The sequence below is a fragment of the Heterodontus francisci genome, chromosome 37, assembly GCF_036365525.1.
Source record: "Heterodontus francisci isolate sHetFra1 chromosome 37, sHetFra1.hap1, whole genome shotgun sequence".
Lineage (NCBI taxonomy): Eukaryota > Metazoa > Chordata > Chondrichthyes > Heterodontiformes > Heterodontidae > Heterodontus > Heterodontus francisci.
In genome coordinates this window covers 11,222,685-11,249,548 of record NC_090407.1, presented here as the reverse complement: position 1 = coordinate 11,249,548, position 26,864 = coordinate 11,222,685, and the positions used below count along the sequence as shown (strand labels likewise).

General features: G+C 40.5%; 1 protein-coding gene and 1 long non-coding RNA gene across 42 annotated transcripts in view; one reads left to right on the top strand and one right to left on the bottom strand.

Annotated features, from left to right (window-relative positions):
* The window catches only part of LOC137352058 (protein polyglycylase TTLL10-like), a 367,140-nt gene that overhangs the window by 206,828 nt on the left and 133,448 nt on the right, over nucleotides 1–26,864 (bottom strand). For 12 of the 41 annotated variants that reach the window (XM_068017081.1, XM_068017080.1, XM_068017082.1 and 9 more), the window contains 3 exons: nucleotides 9,339–9,918; nucleotides 7,851–8,034; nucleotides 7,101–7,672 (listed from right to left, as the gene is read on the bottom strand). The exons of 14 other annotated variants lie outside the window; for them this stretch is intronic. Coding sequence is in view for 1 of the 27 variants with exons in the window: in XM_068017075.1 (XP_067873176.1) it covers nucleotides 4,614–4,619 (6 nt within the window). In the remaining 26 variants the exon portion in view is untranslated. 15 more of the 41 variants (XM_068017078.1, XM_068017085.1, XM_068017104.1 and 12 more) reach the window with 5 other exon arrangements.
* LOC137352063 (uncharacterized) lies at nucleotides 2,461–4,001 on the top strand. The gene is made up of 3 exons (XR_010969629.1): nucleotides 2,461–2,558; nucleotides 2,742–2,891; nucleotides 3,084–4,001. It is a non-coding gene; the product is annotated as an uncharacterized lncRNA (long non-coding RNA).

Genomic DNA, 26,864 nt, shown 5'->3' with positions numbered 1-26,864 from the left:
AATTCATGTATTCTGTCACAATACAGTTCATGCTAATTAATGAGAATCCAATTTGTAGAAGTACCCATTTACAAGGAACACTACATTGACCATGAACACATGGTCTGTATCAGAGCACAAATCAAATAAAGGGAACTTCCCACCTAAAGGCTTCCACACCGCCCCTGCACTGTGGAGTTCAACAATTCCTCACTATAAATCATACAAATTCAAAAAGGCAAAATTGAGATATTAGTGTGTTTTCATACTGTTCAATGCATCAAACACATTTATACAAAAGGGAAAATGGCCAATACTATGCAACTCTTAGCATACAGTTACAGAGCAGTATCATTTAGTTGCTAATCATCATAACAAAAAAAGTCTTCCAATTTGAAACATGGAAGTGTTAATATTTTGAATTTCATTATTGACCTGGTAGCTTGAAGGAGTTTTTAAAGCTAGTATTATCAATTTAACTTGATAATATACAATTCTGGTAGACGATGCAACCTTCAGAAATAAAGGTTACTACAATACCTCCTTGGTCATCACAAAATAAGCAAAAATCAGGGCCTCTATTTAGTAGCCTTATGAATTAAATCAGGATTATCTATAATGATGACTTGCAGCCTTGTGTCTACAATGTGAAAACTGTGCATCTAAAACTAATTTAAAGCACGAGTTTTGGCTTTCTATGAAGCTGCATATGAATCATGTAGGCAGACATTTACATAATATGTAAAGAAGTGACATCACCAGTTTTCTGTTCAAAATGAAAGCAACGTTACTCACAAAAGGCGAGAACAAAACCTGGAATGAAATATAATACTACTATCTGCTTCCACCCACAGAAACCTACAAAGCCATTCTTGTCACGAGCTTTTTTTAAACTTGAAATGTAAAGACAAACTGACTACAAAATGACTCCATCTGCTGTCTAATTACTTTCATGCTTGCTCGAGCCATGAGCTAATCCCACCATTTTGTATTGCAGCTATGTATGAAAAAGCAAAATGGCCTCCAGTGTCCTGAATACTACAATACTAATAACTACCTTTCTCTACAACACCATAACCAGACAGGAAATGGTAGCATTACCGGTTCTGACTTGTACAACCTCTAACAATAAAGTATTTCACGTAAAATAAAATTTAAAGTATTTTCATAGAAGATAACATGCAAACAACCATGTAATTCTACCTAGTTAGAATTGCAACTTACTTTTAATTTTTCAGTCTCAGAGAAATATCTATTCTGTTTACAAATCCTGACAGGCCAGCTATGCATTTGCAGCATTTTCATTTTTTAATTTAAGATTTATGTTTTATTTTGTTCCTTTTATTAGTTAATAATTGCTATTTGTTGTCTTGGCACGTACTAACTGAACAAAATAATAATTTATCAATAAATTAACACAAAATTGTTGTAATCCTTCAGGAGGGGCAATTTTTTTTGACAGTGTCACCAAGAGCAATTTTATTCATTTCTGAACCAGGTATCATGACTTTAGCAAACAGTTTCAAATTCAGAGGAAAAATAGCAATGACAACCAGGATCTGAAAGTAAATAAAATGCTTTCAATCGAGATTACAAAAATGTACAATTTTTCCTAAAAGACAACTGAAGGTTCTAGTTTGGCTGCAGCCTTTAATTCATGTAGAAATTTTACCTGTCTTATAAAATAAATGTTGAAAAAATGAAAATTCAAATAATTAAAAAAATACATTCTGACCATTTACATTGTGAATATTGTATATATGTATATATATACTCTTCAATGATGCCCATTATTCTGACTAACTTGTAACTCTCGAGTTTTACATAAAAAAAAGGCATGTAAATATATTTGCTACTTAGACACGTACTTGTCTCTACATTTTTTTTTATCTGGTTACTTTAAAAGACAATGTTCATGTTAATAAAAATCCACTGATAGAGGAATAGCTAAAATTACCTATTTAATTGTGATACCTAGCAATAAATACAAGACAACAGGCTTCAACATATTATCACTTGGCCAAGCTTAAACTAAAGGTGCAGCAACACAAACACGTCATCTTGAAATAACATGACCAGAAAAAGGTAGTTCATTCTACAATAAAACTTGCCTCAACAGTTGGAATACATGCCCTATGGGCATATTTGGTAAATGTAACTTTAACTACTGTTTCAAAAAAAGTTATACAAGTAAGTTTGTGTTGAATTGTGAAAACATCCCATGTATTTTTTTCAGTAAGAAAAAATAATTTCCATGATTAAAATGGAATATGACATTTTCATTAAAAAAAAGTCCTAATTCCTGTCATACTGCCAATATAAAAATTTTGCAAATACATGAATTGCAACAAAATTGTTAAAATTTTATATTAAATAAAAAAAATTACACACCCACACACATCAAGTGGTTAGTCGTCATTACCCACCAAAGTGCTCAGAACTAATAAACTAGGTTAAGTTTATACTGCCTGATCCCTCATTTATCCAGTCACTACTAGCTGGACTAACATTTGTGATCACAACAGCTTATGCTTAAAGGCCGGACTTTGGCAAGGTTTTATTCAGTAAAGGACAAGTAAGTAAGTAACATACATGGCTGTAGTTCAAAGCCTTCAAAGCAAAATTCACTTTGCAATAAATATTATGTTATATTAACGGTTCACAATTTCTGTACCTATTTTCTTCACAGCTTTGCTCAAAAATAAATTCAATTATCTCTGGAAACATGGGGGACTCATTCTTGGTTCTATTTTTTTTTAAAGGAGGAAATTACAGCAGTTCTATTACTAGATCATTTCAAACATCCACATGTCTGTGCTTTTGAAAAGGTGAACAAGAAACATTTTGTCCGTGGCTCAAAAAGTCAGAATGCTGAAAATGGAAGTGAGGAGTGGGAATACAACTTCTAGCAAGTAAGTTTTCATTTGCCATTAAAAAACACAAATTAAAGTAAGCAAGTAGCAAAGAAAGTCTTCTCCACCAACCACCCCCCCCCCACCCCAACCCCCCCCAACAAGCACTTCCTTATACACCATTAAAGACAAATATTTCATTTTGGCACTCCCAAAAGTGTTATTCTAACTAACAATTTAATTTCCTTACAGATAAAGAAATTAATCCAATAACCTCCTCCGACACACCCTTTACTTTGGGAAGGTCGCTCAATGACACCTCCATTACTGTACATCTACTGACTGTAACTCGATGTTCCTAATATTTGTTCAGTAAGGCTAAGAATGCAGTTTTTCCACTATGTCAATCAAAATACATGCTGTTTCCAAGGTATTTACTGTACATTTTATACAAGCAATGGCCTGGGTTCATATTATACAAGAATTAGAGGGTAAAGGATACACTGTTGCACAATTTTGTTGTGTTAGCTACAGCATTAATTTCTTCAGCTAAAAAGATCAATATTTTAGTTGAAAATAATGTTACAAAGCAAAACAAAATAATTTTTACAATCTATTTTACAAGTGACTTTGTCTAGATTTTAAAAACAGTAAAGTTTCAGTTTTGGAAGCCATGATTAGCTTGACTAACTCAATTGTGGTAGAGAATATTTCATGCCGGAACTTTCTGTACTTGGCAGTTGATTGTAATCCTAGTTCTATAAAAGGGCAAAGGGTACCTCCCATTTGCATTAACCCTTGAACTACACAAAAACACTAGCATGATTCATCAATTTATATAGGATAGAGTCTTTAAAAGCAAAATGATTTGGGGAAAAGAGAATGAAAAACAAAAGAAGTTTTATTAGCAGCATCAAAAATCTTCAAGCCTCGTTCAATTCTTAAACAGTGAAAATTTAAACATACTTATCAACCATTTAGCAACGAACACTTGCAGCTTTACTAGTGATAATTCAGAAATACAGATTACACAAAGAAACACTAAGACAAGAGTTTGTTAGCTGAACCCACTGCCCTGTTATTATTCACCCATTTTCTGTAGTTTTCAAAGTAGAAAAGGAAAAATGTATAAAAACTTAAACTCAACTTGTCTGTAAAAGAAACTTTTTGAAGAGAACTTATTCAGAAACATAACTCACTGTTCCCGAAAAGATGTTCTCTCTACAAATAATTACTTTGAATGTAATAAATTTTGGTATATCAAATGCAAATAGCATAAAGGAAACAAAGCCTTGTGCACAGATACCAAAGGACATTTTTCAGGCATGGGGAAAAAATAGCAGAAAAGGTGCCATGAAAGCAGAAGCAGAGAAAGTTTGCGTGGGAAGGAGAAAACACCTGTAATCTTACCGTTGTGAAAGGCAATACAAAGAGTGTAAAGAAAAAAGTCTCAGTTTCCCCGACTCGTGAATAATGTGGCTTCTCTGGTCATTTTGAACCCTTGAAATATAAAACCCACCTAATGGTTGCCAGGCTACAGCCTTCATTTAGTTAATCATCAGCATTATTACCAATGTGCAGGCCTTGGAAAGAAAGGAAACAATGAATAAGACATGTAGAAAACAAGAAGCATACCCCAACTCCTCCTCTGTTTAATACTAGCAATTAGCCACTGGTATTACCTTTGCTTTCCCCACCCCTTTCAGCCAACGCCTGGATAAGGTTCAAATAAAGTCAAGAATGTCTAGGTAGTACTAAATTCTAGGTTTTAAGTGATCTTACCACCATGAGTAAAGATCGCCAGCGTCACTGTGGAATGCAATTTTGATGTGAAGAGACTGACCTGTTAGTTAACTGTGACTGAACCTTAATCAATGGTTAGCGATTGTGTAATGGACAAGGCAGATGTAACACTACACCTTATCTAATGCTCAATCTCCAGAGCGTTACCTGGAGTCCATGGGGACAAAAAAAGGCCTGTTTTCTTTTTGCCCCAACTGAATAAGTTGCACTGTTACTTTGGGTCTGTAGACATTGAGCTGCTGACATATCACATGCATTAACAACCAAACAAAAAATTACAGGGAAAGAATTTACATGTCTACCAATACCTAATGTGCAATCTTAATAAGTCAATCAAATTATACTTCATGCAAATAATGAATTGACCAGGCTCCACCAGAGAAGTTCAAAAATCTTTGAGCGTCTACAAAAATCGAACAAAATTACTGAAAATATCTTTGTAGAAATAAAAATCTATCATAACCTGACGGGGTAATTTTTAATTAAACAATAATGCTATCATTAATCAAACTTTTTCTAACAAATGTATTTAAATTGTTCAACTGAAAATTAACCTGCAATTTAACTCTAGTGCTATTTGGTTCCATTATTAAACAACCCTCTCCCCACGCACCACCCCCCCCCCCCCCCCAGTGCTGGAGACGAATAGTGATAGAATCTAATGAAAAGAACGCTGTGTTTGTTTAACTTGCAATATTTTTTCCCAACAAGCAAAACATAAAACGAAAGCTATAAATCGAAGGCACTAAATTACTGGTCTCGCTATATTTCAATATATCGCTAAGACATGACAAAAGACACACAAATTGGCTTCTTCTGCCTTATATCCAACACCTCTACTTTATGCCTTACTTTAGTCGCTATCTTTTTCCACTTCAGTTTTCTTTACTTTTTTAAAAACTCTAATTTAGATAAATAAGAATAAAGTTGTTTTATCCTCGGCAAGTGCAGACGAGCAGCACCCCTAATCTTTTGGGGAGGAAGGGATGGTAACCAAATTGTAGCTTCCTAAAATATAGATAATCTGTTTCTTACACTAACTATACATTTAGTGCACAGTTATCGAGTAATACTGGACTAGATCTGCACGTATTCATTTAACTTTAGAGCAAAATGGACCAAGCTAAGTTATTTTATTGATTTACAACATAGTAAGCACTCACGCAAATGCATCACGATCAAGTGTCGACAACTGATCCATTTTTTGAAAATTATGTGCCTAAACAGAACACTTTTAACTACCGAATTTCAGCAGCAACATAGCTTGCTCAGGATTTTAGAAAACTTTTCAAAGGTTGTGATTTTTGAAGCATTTCAGTCTAATCTTAATTTAATCTAATTCAAACGATCTGATAATTCAGTTTTCAGCACCACTTGGCTGAGATTTATGTTGCTTAATTCTATTAACTGGATAATTCTTTTTTTAAGTGTTTAAAAGAACAACTTTGAATTATCAGTTGATTGTACTAGGAACTAATTTTTTACAAATAGACATGAAAATAAAAATGTAAATAGCTTAACTTAACAAAAAGTGCTATTTTGTGTTAATATGGGAAATGGCAAATCAAATTAAAATAAATTACAGCTGAATATAGCTGAAGCAACAGTTCAAATTGGTAATCTATCAACATTGGGTAAAAATATATGTTTAGACTCATTAAAATAAAATATCAAATCATTCTATATATATTTTTTAAACTATGTCTGGCAAAGATTCAGACAATATAATTTCTACAAACACCTCTACTTGCCTGAAACATTATTAAAATCTTCGTTAGGGTAATGTGGAAGTAAATGTTTCTTACTTTTATCCACCTAATAAATCAAAGGATTCAGATTTTTGTTTAAACTCACAGAACTAAAGTTGTGACAATATGCCCTATGTTTACAACACACATTGCCCCGCTGAGTAAACACATCTTAGTTGAGCTCTTCGGGATAACTAGATAAAGAAACCAAGAGAATGTTTGCATCGGGAGAACTAAAATGCTCTTCCCAACCATGAAGTTGAACAAAGAAATTGCACCTTTGAGCTCCATATTGTGTCTAGTCTAAGGTACTGCATAGCTTACCAAGGTAAACAGAAACGGTAGTATTCTTTTGTCTGGAGACTTTAGAACTATATCTCATACTAAACAAGTAACAACAAGCCAAGCTTTCTGTAAGGCCACAGTGAAGGCCCTCCAGAGAACCTATAGGACAGGACAAAAGCAGAACAGACTTGAAAATATGTTTTTAACTTGTTGGCAAATTACTAAATATTAAATACTTCTCAAAAATAACAATGATGCTCCTAAAATTATGTTTGAAAATTAGCTGAAAGTTCCAATTTAAATAAAAGACCTTCACTAGAACAATCTTTGAATATACTCTAACCCACACGTTCAGTACTGTAGCTTTCCTTTTCTTATATTTTCTATCTTCCCACATAAAAACAATATGAATGGATAAAAAAGTTGTCCGAACCTCCTTTGAAGAACATTTTAAGTATTTGCAACTTCAGAAAGGCGACCATTCCCGAAGCTGCTGACTTCAAAGGTTAGATGAACGAGGCTTTACTTTCAACTCCCCATCCTCAGGTTTCTCCATGCTGTCTTTACCTGTCCCAACTGGTTAAACTGGTTGAAAGAGGCACGTTTCAATTCATGTGTCAGCCTTTTCCATCTAACAGATTCTGACAAGAGTTTGACACCACTAACATTATTTCCTTATGGTTACCAATAATGCTCAACACGGCCGAACAGCTTACCAAGCTAAGAATAAGAGGCTATTTATTCTACGAGTATTCTTATTTCTGCTTCACAACCATCCTCCTATTTTAACCAATATACCTGCACGACAAGGTCAGCAACACGGTGAAACAAACAGAATGTGCCTGCAAGCACTTTAACCTTTCACTCCACAAATGCTTCAAAAACTGAAAACTTTCACAAGTCATGGCTTTCACGTTGCAGCAAGGATGATTTTCTTTGTTGTCTGATGGCTCCACTTGTTGATTGGGAAGAACTTCACAGATGAATTCTCATCAACTTAATAAGCTAATAAAGAGAGAAACCAAGATGCCACTACTTCAAAATGATTCAAAAATAAATTTAACAAAAGCTACTCTCTGCCCTCCAACTTCACATGCAGAAACTCGGAGGCAATCAAAGTGATACTGCTCGGATGAGGTGAAACAGCAAAGAGGCAGGGGACGTCGAGAGAGTTTCTACTTACATGCAGCTCCCACCCCTCCCCTGCGCAGGTGCATTCTTTACTTCAGACCAATCTGCTTTGCCTTTGGCCGTTGACAGGTGTGTCTCCCAGCACAATGATAGGTCAAAAAAGAATCTCATTTGCGTGATGCTCGCACGGATTTCGTGAGAATGGCTCTCAATAGTAGAAATTCCAGACTCTCTGCCTACGTTACCAGAAAAACACGAAAACAGGCAGAGGAAATTTACAAGTATTTTATACTATGAATGTTAACATTTTATACAATTTAAGTTTTTTAAAAACCATTCTACAGATAAAGGTTCTCGTTCACATACTAAAAAAACCCAAAAGCATTTTAGAAACAAAAAAAAAAAAAATTTTTTTTTAAATAAACTTCTAACTCAAGATATCTACAATTGTAAAAACAACTTTAACTTGTCCTAGAAGAATAATTAGTTCCAGAATGTCTTAAGATGGTACTGATAGCATGTAAGATGCATCAAATACCAAACACAATGAATTTATTTTCATAATATTTAGGTTAGTTAAATGATGTGATTTTTTTTATTTGATTCATATCACCGTGTTTTTAGCACTGCACATTTAAAAAATAATTAACAAGTGTTACAAAGGGGACACATCGGTCATTGAAGAATTTACAAATTACAGAATTTTCAGCTTCTTGTATTCTACATACTGCAAAAGTCTTTTTCTTTCTTCCTTCTTTCTAAAAGCCTATTCATCTAAGATTGTTAAGTAAGAAATATTCGTAAGTTCCCTACAAACACCATAATTTTGTGCTTTCAGTAATCTTTCATAATGTCGAGTTCAGACAGTTCAAATGAAACAGGAACACTAGGAAATTTGATCTTTTATCTAAGAAAGTTAACTTTCATTATTACATCACAAACGCTATGCCTATGCAGTTGTTTGCAGTATTGGGCTTGGCCACTTTGCGCTCTCTGGTGCAAAATGGCTGCTACAGTGTCTTAAGACTTTAATCTACCTGACACTGTAGTTTCTATATGAAAGCCAGGTTGATCTAATAGAACACTAACTAAACTTCAGGCACATTAATTATCATACTGGTAAAACAAAGGTGTGTCCCCTTGAAATAAACTGGTTCTTATCTCACTAGAAAAAGGTTCAGTGGAGTACAAAAGAGGCTAAGCACACAGCAGTTAACAAAGTTCAATATACAGCACACCGAAGCAATATCCTAAGTAGGCCTTTATCAACCATTTAATTAGTGTGGAGTTAACAATCAATGCGTTTTATATTTTAAAAATTGTATTCATCTGGGCAATTATTACAGATGAAAAGCCCTACAAGGATTATAGTTTATGATAATTTTTCACAATAGCACAGATGCAATTTTGATGATAATTAATGCACAAAATACATTGTTGTCAACATTTGCTACATTTTTATTCAGCAGCAAAAGTATAAATCAACAGAATATTAACTTGCTACCCATACTCTAACGATGCAAAGAAAAGGCTCATGTACCACGCATTCTTTTCATAACTGACGGCAGGTGCTTAACTGGACTTGTTTTGTTCCATCGCTGCGTGATTACAAAAAGATGAGGGAGATTACAAAGAATAACCGGAATTTGCCAATTTTTTTCCCTCCTCTTTTGAGCATGTCCTTGCTGGTATACGGTTCTAAGATGTCCGTCGTCTTCTGTAATGGAGTGACCATTACACAAGTGTGAGCCTTGGCACTGAATATTGGCAGGCTATTCAACTGTAGGGGATGGGCATCACAACAAAATTGTATCTGTTTTTGCCCAACATCCAGAGTTACACATTTCCAGAAGGGGGCACTGGGTAGCAAACAACAGCAGAAGCCCTGACTCATTCAGGTGCAACAAGGCTCAATTTTGCACCCCACCCCCCACTACCTGTCCAAGATGAGATCAGTTAACTCAGCGGAAGCTGGACATCAAATCTGCAAGATTCTTGGTCTGTATGGCCTTGTACATTTCCAAACAAATTCACTGAGATTGGGTGCTTTGGGAAGCACTTTCACAGGCAAAATTGAAAAGAAGTTCTGATGAAAGGTCATTGATCTTAAACGTGAGCATCTGTGGAGACAGAAACGGAGTTAAGTGACCTGCTGAGTATTTCCAGCATTTTCTGATTTTATTTTAAATAAAGGCAATATTAGCATATCAACGTGTATGGACTGCACAGCATGGTAGGATACATAGACAATCATCCCACTTTTGAGCAGCTTCTGATTATAATCAAACTACTGTGGGGAGGTGATAGGCAAAGGACAGATGACAGGGGTGGAAAAAGAGAAGAGAAAACTGAGAAGGAAATCATCTCAGGCTACTATCACACAACTCCTAACAACCAACCTACAGCAGCTTGAGAAGTCAACCCACCCATTCCTTCCCACTCTTTTGACTACCTGTGGTGTGAGACATTGGAATAAATACAATGCTTCATAATGTTACACTAACTAAGTTAAAATAGTTCAAGTGACCAAACGAGGAAAAAAAATCAAGAATCTACGCTGAACCATTATGGAAGACAGTACATTTCATTACCATTGAAGCTTCAATGGAACATACCAAGAACATGACAGGTATAGCTAAGAGTATACATGCTAGGGAGCAGTGGCAAGCTCAACCATGCGTAGAGAAAACAGAACTACATTTCATACAAAGAACAGTACAGCACAGGTACAGGCCATTCTGCCCTCCAAGCCTGTGCCGATCTTGATGCCTGTCTAAACTAAAACCTTCTGCACTTGCGGGGTCCGTATCCCTCTATTCCCATCCTATTCATGTATTTGTCAAGATGCCTCTTAAACATCGCTATCGTACCTGCTTCTACCACCTCCCCCGGCAGCAAGTTCCAGGCACTCACCACCCTCTGTGTAAATAACTTGCCTCGCACATCCCCTCTAAACTTTGCCCCTCGCACCTTAAACCTATGTCCCCTTGTAACTGACTCTTCCAGCCTGGGAAAAAGCTTCTGACTATCCACTCTGTCCATGCCACTCATAACTTTGTAAACCTCTATCATGTCGCCCCTCCACCTCCGTCGTTCCAGTGAAAACAATCCAAGTTTATCCAACCTCTCCTCATAGGTAATACCCTCCAGATCAGGCAACATCCTGGTAAACCTCTTCTGTACCCTCTCCAAAGCCTCCACGTCCTTCTGGTAGTGTGGCGACCAGAATTGTACGCAATATTCCAAATGTGGCCTAACTAAGGTTCCGAACAGCTGCAGTATGACTTGCCAATTTTTATACTCTATGCCCCAACCGATGAAGGCAAGCATACCATATGCCTTCTTGACTACCTTATCCACCTGCGTTGCCACCTTCAGTGACCTGTGGACCTGTACGCCCAGATCTCTCTGCCTGTCAATACTCCTAAGGGTTCTGCCATTTACTGTATACTTCCCACCTGCATTAGACCTTCCAAAATGCATTACCTCACATTTGTCCGGATTAAACTCCATCTGCCATTTCTCCGCCCAAGTCTCCAACCGATCTATATCCTGCTGTATCCTCTGACAATCCTCATCACATCCGCAACTCCACCAACCTTTGTGTCGTCCGCAAACTTACTAATCAGACCAGCTACATTTTCCTCCAAATCATTTATATATACTACAAACAGCAAAGGACCCAGCACTGATCCCTGCGGAACACCACTAGTCACATCCCTCCATTCAGAAAAGCACCCTTCCACTGCTACCCTCTGTCTTCTATGACAGAGCCAGTTCCGTATACATCTTGCCAGATCACCTCTGATCCCGTGTGACTTCATCTTTTGTACCAGTCTGCCATGAGGGACCTTGTCAAAGGCTTTACTGAAGTCCATGTAGACAACATCCACTGCCCTTCCTTCATCAATCATCTTTGTCACTTCCTCAAAAAACTTAATCAAGTTAGTGAGACACGAACTCCCCTTCACAAAACCATGCTGCCTCTCACTAATAAGTTCGTTTGTTTCCAAGTAGGAGTAAATCCTGTTCCGAAGAATCCTCTCCAATAATTTCCCTACCACTGACGTAAGGCTCACTGGCCTGTAATTTCCTGGATTATCCTCGCTACCCTTCTTAAACAAAGGAACATTGGCTATTCTCCAGTCCTCTGGGACCTCACTTGTAGCCAATGAGGATACAAAGATTTCTGTCAAGGCCTCAGCAATTTCCTCCCTTGCCTCCCTCAGTATTCTGGGGTAGATCCCATCAGGCCCTGGGGACTTATCTACCTTAATGTTTTTCAAGACTCCCAACACCACCTCCTTCTTGATATTGACATGACCCAGACTATCTACACTCCCTTCCCTAGATTCATCATCCACCAAGTCCTTCTCTTGGGTGAATACAGATGCAAAGTACTCATTTAGTACCTCGCCCATTTCTTCTGGCTCCACGCATAGATTCCCTCCTCTGTTCTTGAATGGGCCAACCCTTTTCCTGGCTACCCTCTCTCCTGCTCTTTATATACGTATAAAAAGCCTTGGGATTCTCCTTAATCCTGTTTGCCAATGACTTTTCATGACCCCTTTTAGCCCTCCTGACTCCTTGCTTAGGTTCCTTCCTACTTTATATTCCTCAAGGGCTTTGTCTGTTCCCAGCCTTCTAGCCCTTACGAATGCTTCCTTTTTCTTTTTGACTAGGCAGATTCAGAGTGTTGAAAACAGTGGAGGCACTAGAGTATAGAAAGTGTGGGGGCGGGTGTACTTAAAGTAATTAGGAGAGCCAAGAGGGGACATGAAAAAACACTAAGGCATTTTATAAGTATATTAAGGGCAAGAGGATAACCAGGGAAAGAGTAGGGCCCATTAGGACCAAAGTGGCAATCTGTGTGGGGAGCCGGAGGATATAGGAGAGGTTTTAAATGATTACTTTTCATCTATGTTCACTATGGAGAAGGACGATGTAGGTGCAGAGATCAGGGAGGGGGATTGTGATATACTTGAACATATTAGCGTTGAAAGGGAGAAAGTATTAGCTGTTTTAGCGCATTTGGAGAAATGCAAGTTCTAAATGAAGGTCACATGCGTACGTTAAAAGCTTCAATTGTGTAGGTCATTAAACAGATAGTAGTGCCATGCAGGCCCCGAACTGCCAAGAATTAGGCATATTAATTTTGTCACATGAACATTGATTTTAAACTGTTGCTGAAGCGAGGAAATGACTTGTTAAACAGATCAGCCGTGGCTGGAAAATAAAATTTGCATACTAACAGACAGTGTTTGGAGGAACAAAGGGGCTATTCCCTGATCCAATTTAACCCACGATAGATGTTGAGCACCAGGTATTGTGTGTAAGAAGAGACATTCCAGGGTCGACCAAGACAAGAGAATTTACAAACATGGTCAGACCAGCTAGTCACATGACTAACCTGCTTGGCAACCTGGGTTTTTCTGAATTTTACGAGTTTGAACTTTGAAAGACTGTTTGCTCCTGGAGTGAGAAGACCTCTCCTGTCTGTTCCCAACTCTTTCTCACAAGCATCTGGACCCACTGAGGACACATGAATCGCAAGAGAGATTGAACAAGGTTTAAGACGACTACTGGGCCCCAATGAAAAGCAAGACCTACCTACAATCAAGGACTTTACAGTAAGCTCGAAGAACAGTAACCAAAACCATCCTCAGATTTTGCCTCAAACTCTTCCACGTTATTTCTTCTGCTCTTTTCTGTCTCTATCAGCAGCATGGTTTTGTGAAGGGGAGGTCGTGTCTCACTAATTTGATTGAGTTTTTTGAGGAAGTGACGAAGATGATTGATGCAGGAAGGGCAGTGGATGTTATCTTTATTGACTTCAGTAAAGCCTTTGACAAGGTCCCTCATGGCGGACTGGTACAAAAGGTGAAGTCACACGGGATCAGATGTGAGCTGGCAAGATGGATACAGAACTGGCTCGGTCATAGAAGACAGAGGGTAGCAGTGGAAAGGTGCTTTTCTGAATGGAGGGATGTGACTAGTGGTGTTCCGCAAGGATAAGTGCTGGAACCTTTGCTGTTTGTAGTATATACAAATGATTTGGAAAAAATGTAGCTGGTCTGATTAGTAAGTTTGCGGACGACACAAAGGTTGGTGGAGTTGCAGATAGTGATGAGGATTGTCAGAGGATACAGCAGGATCGGTTGGAGACTTGGGCGGAGAAATGGAAGATGGAGTTTAATCCGGACAAATGTGAGGTAATGCATTTTGGAAGGTCTAATGCAGGTGGGAAGTATACAGTAAATGGCAGAACCCTTAGGAGTATTGACAGGCAGAGAGATCTGGGCGTACAGGTCCACAGGTCACTGAAAGTGGCAACGCAGGTAGATGAGGTAGTCAAGAAGGCATACGGCATGCTTGCCTTCATCGGTTGGGGCATAGAGTATAAAAATTGGCAAGTCATGTTGCAGCTGTACAGAACTTTAGTTAGGCCACACTTAGAATATTGCGTGCAATTCTGGTCGCCACACTACCAGAAGGACGTGGAGGCTTTGGAGAGGGTACAGAAGAGGTTTACCAGGATGTTGCCTGGTCTGGAGGGCATTAGCTATGAGGAGAGGTTGGATAAACTCAGATTGTTTTCACTGGAACGACGGAGGTGGAGGGGCGACGTGATAGAAGTTTACAAAGTTATGAGCGGCATGGACAAAGTGGATAGTCAGGGTGGAACAGTCAGTTACTAGGGGACATAGGTTTAAGGTGCGAGGGGCAAAGTTTAGAGGGGATGTGCGAGGCAAGTTCTTTACACAGAGGGTGGTGAGTGTCTGGAACTTGATGCCGGGGGAGGTGGTGGAAGCAGGTACGATAGTGACGTTTAAGAGGCATCTTGACAAATACATGAATAGGATGGGAATAGAGGGATACGGTCCCCGGAAGTGCAGAAGATTTTAGTTTAGGCAGGCATCAAGATCGGCGCAGGCTTGGAGGGCCAAATGGCCTTTTACTGTGCTGTACTGTTCTTTGTTCTTTTGTGTCGCATACGCAGGCTAGCGCGGCATGTCGCATTTCCGTAGGTGTTAACTGAATTAGAGTTTAACTTTAATAAAGTTCAACCTTTTTTCTTTAAACCTAAGAAAAGCTGTGTGGCTAGTTTCTTTGCCTTATAATTGGAAGTTAGTGAACAAGGATTCACCAAGGAGGAGCTAGAAAACAAAATAAAAACTGCGTTTAAAATAAAACCCTGTTTCGGTAAGACCAGGTGAAGGCTGAGAGAGAACTCTAGACCCCTAACACCTGGTCGTAACAAAAATTTGGGTGCTAGCGTCCAGAATTGACCCACAGACAAACAAGCGAAATTTGAAGTGGGAAGCCAAATTGTTCCCAATCAAAAACAAGCAAGATTTCAATACAGGTTTTCTTGTGGCTGTGAGTGCTTGAATACTAACATGTCTGCAACTGAAGCTAGTAGTTCCCCAAGCCAGGGTGAAGTAACTTGGGATAAGTTAAAAGCACTGTCTATGGAGGAGTTGAGGAAAATGGCTGAGCAGTGTGGGATCACTGTACGTGGCAAGGCTAGGAAGTCTGAATTCCTAAGGCTAGTGGCTAAGCATTTTTCCCTTGAATCTGAAGCAGAAACAGGGTTAGAAGCAGACTCCGACAGGGTAGTGTTAGCAAAGCTACAATTGGAACAGAGGAAACTTGAATTAGAGGAGAGGGAGAAAAAAAAAAGAGCCTTCCAGAAGGAACGTGACAAAAAAGAAAGACAGGAAAAAGGAACGAGAGAGAGAGGAGAGAGGGAAAGAATATTCCAGGAGGAATGCGGAGAGAGCTGAAGCGACTTGAGTTAACTAGGGGGCGACAGAGTAACCTCAGTGAAAGCATGGCCAATATGGCCATGTAATTCAGGCGGGGCATAGAATTGTTAAACTCTCTCAATTAATCCCAAAATTCAATGAGGAAGATGTGGAAACGTTTTTGTGTCCTTTGAGAAACTGGCAGAGCAGCTAAAATGGCCAGCTGAGACCTGGCCCCTTTTATTACAAAGCAAGCTAACAGGAAAAGCCCATGAGGTTTATTCCCTGTTGCCGGATGAGAGTTCATCAAATTATGAACGGACAAAAAATGTCTTGGGGCATATGAATTAGTACCCGAAGCCTATCGCCAAAAGTTTAGAACCCTCAAAAAGCAAGCTAATCAAATTTATCTGGAGTTTGAAAGAAGTAAGCAGCTGGTTTTTGACCAGTGGCTGAGGGCTCTTAAAGTACAGCTCAGGTATGAGAATCTCAGAGAAGTAATTCTGTTAGAGGAAGTTAAACACACTCTCCCACTCTCCATGAGAATGTAGAGGAGCAGTGGGTTCAGAGAGCCCAGCAAGCCGCCATTCTGGTCAATGAGTTTGCTTTAAATTTATGTTGGTTTCCCAGGGGAAAACCTTTCCTAGTCACCCCCACAAATCTGAAAAGGACAAAGGGTGGGAAGGTGATAGGAGCCCAAGCAGTCCTGGGAGAGAAAGAAAAGCAGGAGACACAGGGGAACCTTCCTCTAGCCAAAAAAGGAAGGTGCTGTGAGCAGGAGTGACACCCGGAGACTTGTGTTTCCATTGCAATAAGGCAGGTCATCTAAAAGCTGACTGCTGGAAATTAAAGGGGAAACCTGCAGGGTTAATCAGGGCACATCCGCTCAGTGAAGAAGGAATCCTGGAGGAGAGCACAACAGAGCAAGCTGTGGCTTTAACTGCAGTAAGAGTGCAACCCAGGAAGCTTACTACTGGAAGTGCAGGAAAAGTTAATAGGATTCCTGAAGACCATCAGGGTTTTGTGTTTGAAGGGAAAGTAACCGAGTGGGGCAAGCAAGCCCATAGTGATTCTCAAGGACACAGGGCCACTAGATCCCTTTTACTGGGAAAAGGCCTGACCCTGTCCCCCAGAGAGTGCAGTGAACACCACAACGGTGGTGAATGGTATTGGAGGGCAGCGTATGCCTGTACCTGTACATCGGGTACACCCGGAGTGTGACCTAGGGGACCGTCGACTGTAGGGACTGTCTCTAGTTGGCCTGTGGATGGTGTTGACCAGCTCCTAGATAATGATCTGGCAGGGCTGAAGATGGTAGCCCCCACCCCCCACAACGTAGTGGAAGACCACAGGAGGTCAGAAACACAGGGCAGTGGCAGGAGACGGTCCCCTGCAGTCTGCCTGAATGTGTAATGAGTGAGGCCATGATTCAACCAGCTCCCCCTGAGGAGACTGAATTGGCACTGCAGGCAGATGATCATGAGGTCTGTCTATCTTTCTTTGGAAAGTTAGAAGACCCAGGGAATGAGTTAAATAAATCTTCCCTAGCTGAGGCTCAGCGAGCTGACCTGGTATTGAGAGAGTTAGCACAGGCTGCCTAGTCTGAAATTGAAGAAGTCCCTGGTTGGTACTATTTAAAGCATGAGGTACCGATGAGGAAATGGAGTTCTCACAGACCTGAGAGCAAGGAGTGGACAGTAGTTCACCAGTTAGTGATGTCGCAGAGGTACCGAAGAGCAATATTAAGAAGGGCCCATGAGACTACAGTTGCTGTACATGCTGGTATATGAAAGACCAAAGCCCGCATAAGATAGCAGTTTGACTGGCCAAAACGCCACAAAGATGTGGTGGAGTACTGCAGGAGTTGCCACATGTCCCAGGTTGAGGGTAAACACCAACCTACAGTGAAACCTGCACCCCTATGTCCTGTACCAGTGTTAGGAGGACCCTCCAGCAGAGGGCTGGTGAACTGTATGGGAGCCCCGCCGAAAACAAAAAAAAGGGACAGGCAGGCACAAGGCTGGCAAAAGTTTAGAAAGGGAAGGGGGAAAAAGTGACCAAGAGGGCAGGTTAAAGGAAGTCCAGGAGGAATCCCAGATGATGAAAACCCCTATTGCCCGGTCAGCCAACCCCAAAAAATTTGAAAACTTAGACCCCACATCCCCCTTGTAAATGCAAACACTAGAAGAACCCCACCAGAGTTGCTAACAGCATTTACCAGAACCTGCAGACAAAGAAAGCCATCCAGGGGGCAGAGAAACTGTGAGGGTTATGCCTCACCTAGTTGAAGTGCCACAGGGAGTGCAGTGGAGTCTGCACAAATACCTGCAAGCAGGAGGACAAAGGGGAGATTAGCAAAGAATCCTCCTCCAGTCAGAAAAAAACCCACCTATCCCCTGAAGTCAAAAGCCTTTGCATGACTCAGCAAAGCACTAAAAGAGAGCTCAGGTTAGACCTGCCCACTATTGACTCTCCTGAGCAAAAAAATTCCAACTTAGGGCTAATTAAATCCACCCCCCAACTCCGCCTTTTTGCAGACCTCAACAGAACAAAGAGACTAGGCAGTCATGGAAATGGGCAAACTGAAGAAAAACTTCCCCTAAGAACCACATGTTTATTGTGATGCCAAAAAGGGGGTAGTTAAAGCAGCACTGGCACCAAGAAAAGACAAGCTGTATTGAGTTTTAGGATTTATGAATGAATGTGAATGAATGACAGACAGAGAGATGCATGTCTTTTTCCTGTATCGTATATTTTCTCTCTAGACCCTTTTCAATGAAATACACTTTTCTCAAAGCGCATTTCATTCCGCTGGGTGTGGAGGTGTCTTGCAGGCCCCCACCTACTAAGAATGAGGCATATTAATTTTGTCATATGAACATTGTTTTTATACTGTTCCTGGAGCGAGGAAATGATTTGTTAAACAGATCAGCCGTGGCTGGAAAAAAACATTTGCATACTAACAGACAGTGCTTGGAGGGACAAAGTGGCTCTTCCCTGCTCCAATTTTAACCCACAGTGGACTTTGAGCACCAGGTAGTGTGTGTAAAAGGAGTCATTCCAGGATCAACCAGGAGAATCCACAAACAGACGTGGTCAGACAAGCAAGTCACATGACGGGTTTTTCTGAATTGTACAATAAGTTTGAACTGGAAAAGACTGTTTGCTCCTGGAATGAAAAGACCTCTACTGTCTGCTCCCATCTCTTTCTCACAAGCCGCTGGACCCACTGAGGACACATGAACCGCAAGAGAGAAAAATCTCCTACATCGAACAAGGTTTAAAAAGAATACTGGGCCCCAACGAAAAGCAAAATTACCTACAATCAAGGACTTTACAGCGAGCTCGAAGAACAGTAACCAAAACCATCTTCAGATATTGCCTCAAACTTTTGCATTTTATTTCTTCTGCTCTTTTCTGTCTCCACCTGCATGTGCGTATCGCATATGCATGCTAGCGCGAGCGCATCGCGTTTCCCGAGACATTAACTGAATTAGCGTTTAAGTTTAATAAAGTTCAGCCTTTTTTCGTTAAACCTAAGAAAACCCTTTTTGGTGAGTTCCTTTGCCTTTGCCAAAGACTTGCGGGTTGATAGGTAAATTGGCCATTGTAAAAATTGCCCCTAGGTGAGGTAGGTGAGGATGCAAGAGGAAAAAATGGGATTAATGTAGGATTAATATAGATGGTTGGCGTGGACTCGGTTGGCCGAAGGGCCTGTTTCGGTGCTGTATCTCTCAATGACTCTATAATTGGAAGTTAGTAAACAGGATTCACTAAGGCGGAGCTAAAAAAAACAGTGTGTTTAAAATAAAACCGTGTTTCGGTAAGACCAGGTGAACGCTGAGAGAAAACCCAAGACCTCTTTCTCATCTGGTCGTAACAAATAGCAAAATTTAAATAAACAACTAGTTAATAATGCACTGTGCAACCATGTGGGTTGAAGCAACAGTGCTGGCTTAGAGCCCATCACATTTGAGGTCTTTGTTCCTTAGGAGTTGCTCCGTTCTACATTTGCCTGCAAGAGAGAAGAATGGTTTGCCCCAGCCTTGCACTGATATAAGGAGCATCAACCCGAAAATTGAAAACACTTAGGGGTAAAGAGACAGGAACAGGCAGTCCGGTTTGGCCACCTTTCCTGATTTGATGACATAATTTAAGATGTGGTCAATATAGCAATTTGAAGAGTTAACAGAAAAATAAGACATTAGAATCTTTTTTTTTACTTTTATCAGAGGTGGGAAGGAGATTGGCCAAAGATATTGCCTAAAAGTTTAAGCTGGGAAAATATAAATTGTATTTACAGTATGGGTCCAATTTCTCTTGATAAGATATGCAATTGACTACCATGCTGTTGACTCTTAGAATATCTGCCCATTATCTTCAGATGGTTAGTCCTCAGCAGCACATTGGAGTGCCAAAATGTAGAGGAATGCAGGTTCAATGCCAGAGTCTGATGATGGACAACATCTATCACACCACATTTGCATGCCACCTGGTGGATGGCCAAGACCAACAATGGCAGTGGTCACAAAGAGGTTTGTTTTTCCTATTCTCTGCAGCCAGAGCCTTGGGGGGGGGGTGGGGGGGGGGTGCAGGGGGAGTGCACAATAGTCTCACTACAAGATGCCTAAACTATGGGTCACAGGTTTGGGAATAATGAGATACTGTCTATCTATTCCTTTCTTTGTAAACTCGTGACCGTATAAAGTTTCTGTTTTAATTCAAATTATTGATGATAGTTTCAGTATCTTTCAAGTGATGCTGCGAGCTTCTATAGAGTCTTGGTGTCCTTGTCCATTGAATCCAGCAGAGCATTTGTAGAAAAGGGACGCATTAAAAAAAAACAGTTTGTAAGTTGTAGTTTTTGCAATTTGTCAACTTGCAACACCTCGACTACTATGGTAAAGAATATTAGTAAGGTACATGGTTACCTCTTAAGGTATCTGTATTATTACATGCCCAATTTTCATTTCCTGTAATCTGTAACTTTTTCCCCACCATCACAACTGCATTACAAATAATACATGTAAAAAAGGTCACATTACAAGAGAGAAATGCACTTGTGTTAATGTTGTTCAGCATGTAAGCAATACAATTTAAATGTTTAAACTGCTAAAAAAAAAAAAGATTTGCAGCTTTTGTGCAAGCTTGCTGCTTGTGAAGAAACTGACTCCCCTGGGGTATAATTCCATAGCACCATTACTTTGTTTCTGAATCTACTGGATGAGCTGAAATTTCCTCCAATTAAATATTAGGAAGACTAAAGCCATTGTCTTCATACCCAATTACAAACTCCATTCCCTATCCACCAACTCCAGTCTTCTTCCTGGCAACTATATGAGGCCAAACCAGACTGTTTGCAACCTTGGTGTCATACTTGACCCCAAGATGAGCTTCCAACCACATATTTGCATTATCACAAAGACCGCCTATTTCCACCTCCATAACATTGCTCGATTCTGCCCCGCCTGCCTCAGCTCATTTTCTGTGAAATCCTCATCTTATGATTGGCACTGGGTTATTGAACTTACTTGAAGATGGGATTTGAATTTTGAAGTCCAAATGATTAATGACAACATTCTGGGTTTACAATGATCAAAATGGCAATTGTAACTGGCTTTAGGTGACATAAAACATCAATATTTGGCAATATTGGGACAGTATTATTTACTGATATAGGCACTGACACGGAACACAAAAGTCCGAGTGTATCAGGCCTGTGTCCTCAGTACCTTGCTCTACGGCAGCGAGGCCTGGACAACGTATGCCAGCCAAGAGCGACGTCTCAATTCATTCCATCTTCGCTGCCTTCGGAGAATACTTGGCATCAGGTGGCAGGACTATATCTCCAACACAGAAGTCCTTGAAGCGGCCAACATCCCCAGCTTATACACACTACTGAGTCAGCGGCGCTTGAGATGGCTTGGCCATGTGAGCCACATGGAAGATGGCAGGATCCCCAAAGACACATTGTACAGCGAGCTCGCCACTGGTATCAGACCCACCGGCCGTCCATGTCTCCGTTATAAAGACGTCTGCAAACGCGACATGAAATCGTGTGACATTGATCACAAGTCGTGGGAGTCAGTTGCCAGCATTCGCCAGAGCTGGCGGGCAGCCATAAAGACAGGGCTAAATTGTGGCGAGTCGAAGAGACTTAGTAGTTGGCAGGAAAAAAGACAGAGGCGCAAGGGGAGAGCCAACTGTGCAACAGCCCCAACAAACAAATTTCTCTGCAGCACCTGTGGAAGAGCCTGTCACTCCAGAATTGGCCTTTATAGCCACTCCAGGCGCTGCTTCACAAACCACTGACCACCTCCAGGCGCGTATCCATTGTCTCTCGAGATAAGGAGGCCCAAAAGAAAGAAGAATAGGCCATGATAGAAACTTAAAAAAACAGTTGTTTTTATGCTTTGATTAGCACAGTTTGAACTGTTATACTACTGCCCTAGTAAACTGCCAGTGTATTTTGGTTTCTGCTACTGGCATGAATGGAGAAATAACACCTGTGGCTGAGTACTTTTGTCTACTATCTTACTTTACACTTTGTAGCAAGGTATTGATGCTGGGGATTAGGTGTGATGTCACATAAGAGCAGAGCAGCATCTTCATCCTATCAAGCAAACTGACTCCAAAGCTAACTGCATAATGCACTACAAGTTGGTCTTAATGTGGTATAAAGAGAAAAGTCTATTTAAGCCTTCCCCGGATGAGACTTAAATGAAAAATGCCAATTTTCAAAAAGAAAGTAGTTTAGGATCAGATCAATTTTTCTGCTTAGTTTTCAAAATTAGTAATTCAGATAATTTTATGAGGTATATTACTCTTCCCTGAAACACAGGTAATCTAAGCATCTTTAAAAAAGTATACACAAGTGCAAGATTATATATTCATATTTTGTACTGGGCACATAATTCCTAAAGTCGCCCAATGATGAACAGTAATGATCTCAATCAGCATGATTGCTGGTATGCAGGCCCTTCCTTCTGCCCCTAGGCCCAGCTAACCCCCAGAAACCATAACCAAACAAAATGCCTCAACACCCTGACCCACATTCCTATCAGCCTAAGCACAGTTACAACAAGTTACTTGAATGCATTAATGAACTCCCTTATCAAACACTGCAAAATTAAAATATACAATCGCTTCACAGATATATGTGATGTACACTTGGATGTACACTGGCTACATAAAATGTGAATACACTTTTTTGAGAATAATAAAAAATGAAAAAGTTTCAGGATACTTTACTCATTTAAGTTGTTATGACCAGATGAGGAAGGGGTCTAGGGCTCCCCTGTCGGCCTTTTCCTGGTTTGGCCATAACAGGGTTTAACTTTTAAAACACAGTGTATTTAGCTTCCCCTCAGTGAGTCCTTGCTCACTGCTCTTTAGTGTAATTGTAAAGGAATCAACCAGACAGGCTTTCTCAGATTTAAACAAGAAAGTTGTAAGTTTATTCACCTTAAAACTATAACTCAGTTAAAACTACTAAAAATACACGAAGCGACCACACTAGCATGCATACGCAATACACACACACAAATAGATACAGAGGAGGAGAAAGTTTGAGGTCGTAGATGGAATTCATTTACTAGTTTTGGGTTGGATGTTAAGTCTTTGATTGAAGTTAAGTCTTGCAGTTCTTGTTGGGGCCCAATGCACACTTTCAAACTTGTTTCGCTGGTACCCGAAGGCTGCAGGGTCTTCTGTCTTGAGGCTTAAGTTACTTCCGTGGGTCCCTGGAACTTTGCTTGAAAGTGGGAGACAGAGAGAGAGGGGCCTTGTTTCTCTTTGGTCTTCAAAATGCAGTCTGCTTCAAAACTTTTCTGTGAGCACAATTCAATCAACTCCCAGGTTGGCCAGCAGATTAGTTATGTGACTAGCTCTTTATTTGAAACAGCATCGACGGCGAAGTTTATTAATTCTTCAAAGCTTACTGGACATTCTCAGTGGTGGGGGGGCGGGGGGGGGGGGCGGCGTGGTGGAGTGTTAGCTCTTACACAGATAATGACTCTCAATGACTCTTTTGATCATCAGTATTAACAAAACCCATCAGGCTAATTGAATCAGGGAGTTCTCCCATTGTCTCTCCATGCAACTGTCTTTCAGAATGCAAATGTGCAGCCATGTTTTCAGCCACTGCTCTGTGGTTTTTTTTAAAACAAGTTATGTTCAATGTCCAGTAAGCGTTCAAATAGTGTCTCATATATGACAAAATTAATATGTTTCAATTTGGCAGTTGTGGTTTCTGTCACAAAGTATAGATAGTGTATCACTATGCTTCCTATGTAGATGAAATGATATGTTAAGGAGCAGGGATGACAATAAAGCACTGTATTATCTGTACATAATACCTACACTACAAGGCTCCCAGTTTATAATGCTAATGAACTTTGGCACGATTTTTTTAATGTTCCATTTCATCCTAGGCTGTGCCTCATTTGTTGCAGAATGTGCTACAGCAAGCAAAACATTTGGCTCCAGAGTTCTTTGTGGTTATCAGAAACCCAAAAGACTTGCTGATAAGTTTTCCAATTTATGATAATCCCACTTTTAACCTGCTCAGTTAATGTAATTCCAGTCAATACACTGAAGTATCTCAAGAATCCATATACCATTCAGTGACAAAAATGCAGTTAATACCCTGAAAAGATGGTTTCCTTAGATGTGCAGTTTTTCTCTTTAATTTATTTGTTTCACAACCTTACATTGCTTTACATACTGATGATGTATGCTTGCAAGTATTCGCATGAGCATGCATGGATATGACGACAATTGTACATACTATTATAGCAGTGTTACATAATTCAAAACAGGAGTTGGGGTGGTGGGGGTGCGGGGGGGTTGGGGGGGTGGGGGGGGGGGGGGAAGTAACCCAAGCAGAGACACGATAGCTTGTTTTTTTTTCTATTTTGTCTAATACACCAGTTAAATTGTAGGACTGCCTTCACTGAAAGTGATGCTGCAATATACTGGACTGGCTGCTGCTGCTCTGAATTCCACTTTCACTGCAACACAGATTCAGAGCACCAGCTGTAAGAGTGGAGCACAAATGCATAGTTACTGTAAAAGTTGGAATTGTGACCCGAAACTGTATGCATATGCTTTAAGATGAGTGCACAATGCTCAATAGCTGAATTTTCCAGTATTAGGGGAAGGCTAATAAAGGTCAGCAATGTAAAACCCACATTGCTCACTTGTACAGCTTCCAAAGGCTAATGCAAGCACACATATGAAAACATACACTTGCTAGTAAAACATTCACATAGTGAAGTGTTAACTTCCAAACTTAACTACTGTCACTCTCAAGTCGACCTAAATACCATAAAACATTAGGTAAACTGCCAAACTTCTGTTTGAAAACAATCAAAAACTATGTTGTATTTCACATCACTTTTATTTTCAGTCTTTTTGGTTGACATATATTGTTTAAACACAAAAGATTCAAAGACTTCATCAGAAAAACTGGCTGTAAGGAATACAGCAGAAATGATAACTATTACAAAAAAACTTCATTACAGTTCATCAATAAAGCTGTCAGTACTCGTGCCCAACATATGATACAATTGACAGATACAGGTTAACCAAAATGTTACTCACAATTACTTTTTAGTCGCTTATCTAAAAAAAAAATGCTGGTTAATTCCATCTTATGATTTACACACATACTGCAAGAACGGTATTAAAATAGTTAAGGATGAAGCTGAGAGCGACCCAAAGTCATCACAGTAGACGCAATACTAAGCATGCCCAACCAGTCAACAAAGCAAACAGAATGTTGAACTACATAGCCAAAAGCAGCAGAATACCAGTTGGACTCTGGTTAGATCACACCTTGACTACTCCATCCAGTTCTAGATGCCAAGACAAAAAGGCATTCAAATACTGTGGAGAGTATAGCAAAGAACCACAAGGCTGATATTACCTTGGTACACAGCAGTAACTGTACACAATTTGTGTGTGTTTATTGTGAAATCATTTGAATAGGAGAAAATAATATGCCAATAAGCACTCTGATGGAATCTAGATATGTCGGTGTTAGAGATAATAGGAAATTGTAGGGTGAGGGAGGATACTGGATCATACCTTTGGCACCACAAGCGACTAGTGGAACTCTCCATGCTGGCTGCAATAGCATACTTACAGTGTTATAAACTACAAAGAAAAGCAAAAATATTTTGGATGCTTATATGTGGACGACAATAAAGGCTGAAGGCTGAATTTTATAAGCTTACAGTGAGCTTCAAAAATGACGGCCCGCCCATGCAGACTGCACGTTGTGGAGCCACCGCAATATTCAGTGCGGCAGCTCATTTAAATGGACGGGGCAGACTGCCCACCCCAAAAACATGGAGGGGGTGGGCGATCTGTCCCCGGCAATGGTGTCAGTAGCCTTTGCACAGGCGGCGATACTATTTTTAAAAGAGCTTCGAGCCCTTTCGTTACGTTTAAATCTTTAAAGGGAAATGGGTTTTAAAAAATTAAATTAATTGATCTTGCCTCTCTCCCACCACCCCCAACAACCATAGATTTAATTCCTTGCCCACTCCCCCCTCCCAAAATACTTACCTTGTGCACCTGACCTTCCCCCAAAAGTTCACAAACTTTAATCTTTACCCCTTTCAACCATTCCCTACATTAAACAAATCACTCTGACGCCGCTCCCCACCACCCCACTGAAAAACTTACCTACTCCCCCGTCCTCACCAGTATTCCGCCTCGGATTCCTGGATGGGTATCAGAAGGCGCGGGAGTGCCAGCCATCAGCAACAATATTGGAGGGGGATGGAAATATGTAAATTTGGCTCCTGTCACCCAGTGGCCGGGGTGGGGGGGGGGTGGCGGCGGTCGCCACGAGGCCTCACCGCCACCAGCAATATCAGACCATGCCTTTCCAACATCGAGGTCTGTGGCAGACCTCTGACGGAGGCATTTTCCAGTCCTCCACACCTCCACCCACCCCACCACCAGGGTGGGGGGAGGGGGAGGGGTGGTGGCGTTTGGGGGAGAGCTGCAAAATTCAGCCCTGAGTTTTAAATCACTGGGCTGGATTTTGTTTTTGGCGATGGGCATGGAACATAGCACCCATCCTCCACGGCGAGCGGTCATTTTACATATTCACGGCGGCCGACCCACCCCACCCCCCCCCCCCCCAAATCACATGGCGGGGATGGCCTTGGTGATGCTGTCCATAGCATCACCTGTTGAAGGATCAGATGCTAGCAGCCTTTTTAAAAGACTGCCACCCTTCCCTCCCACACCCATCAGAGTGCAGAGTTCACCTCTCCCCCACGTCAGTGGCATGAGCTTTCCCT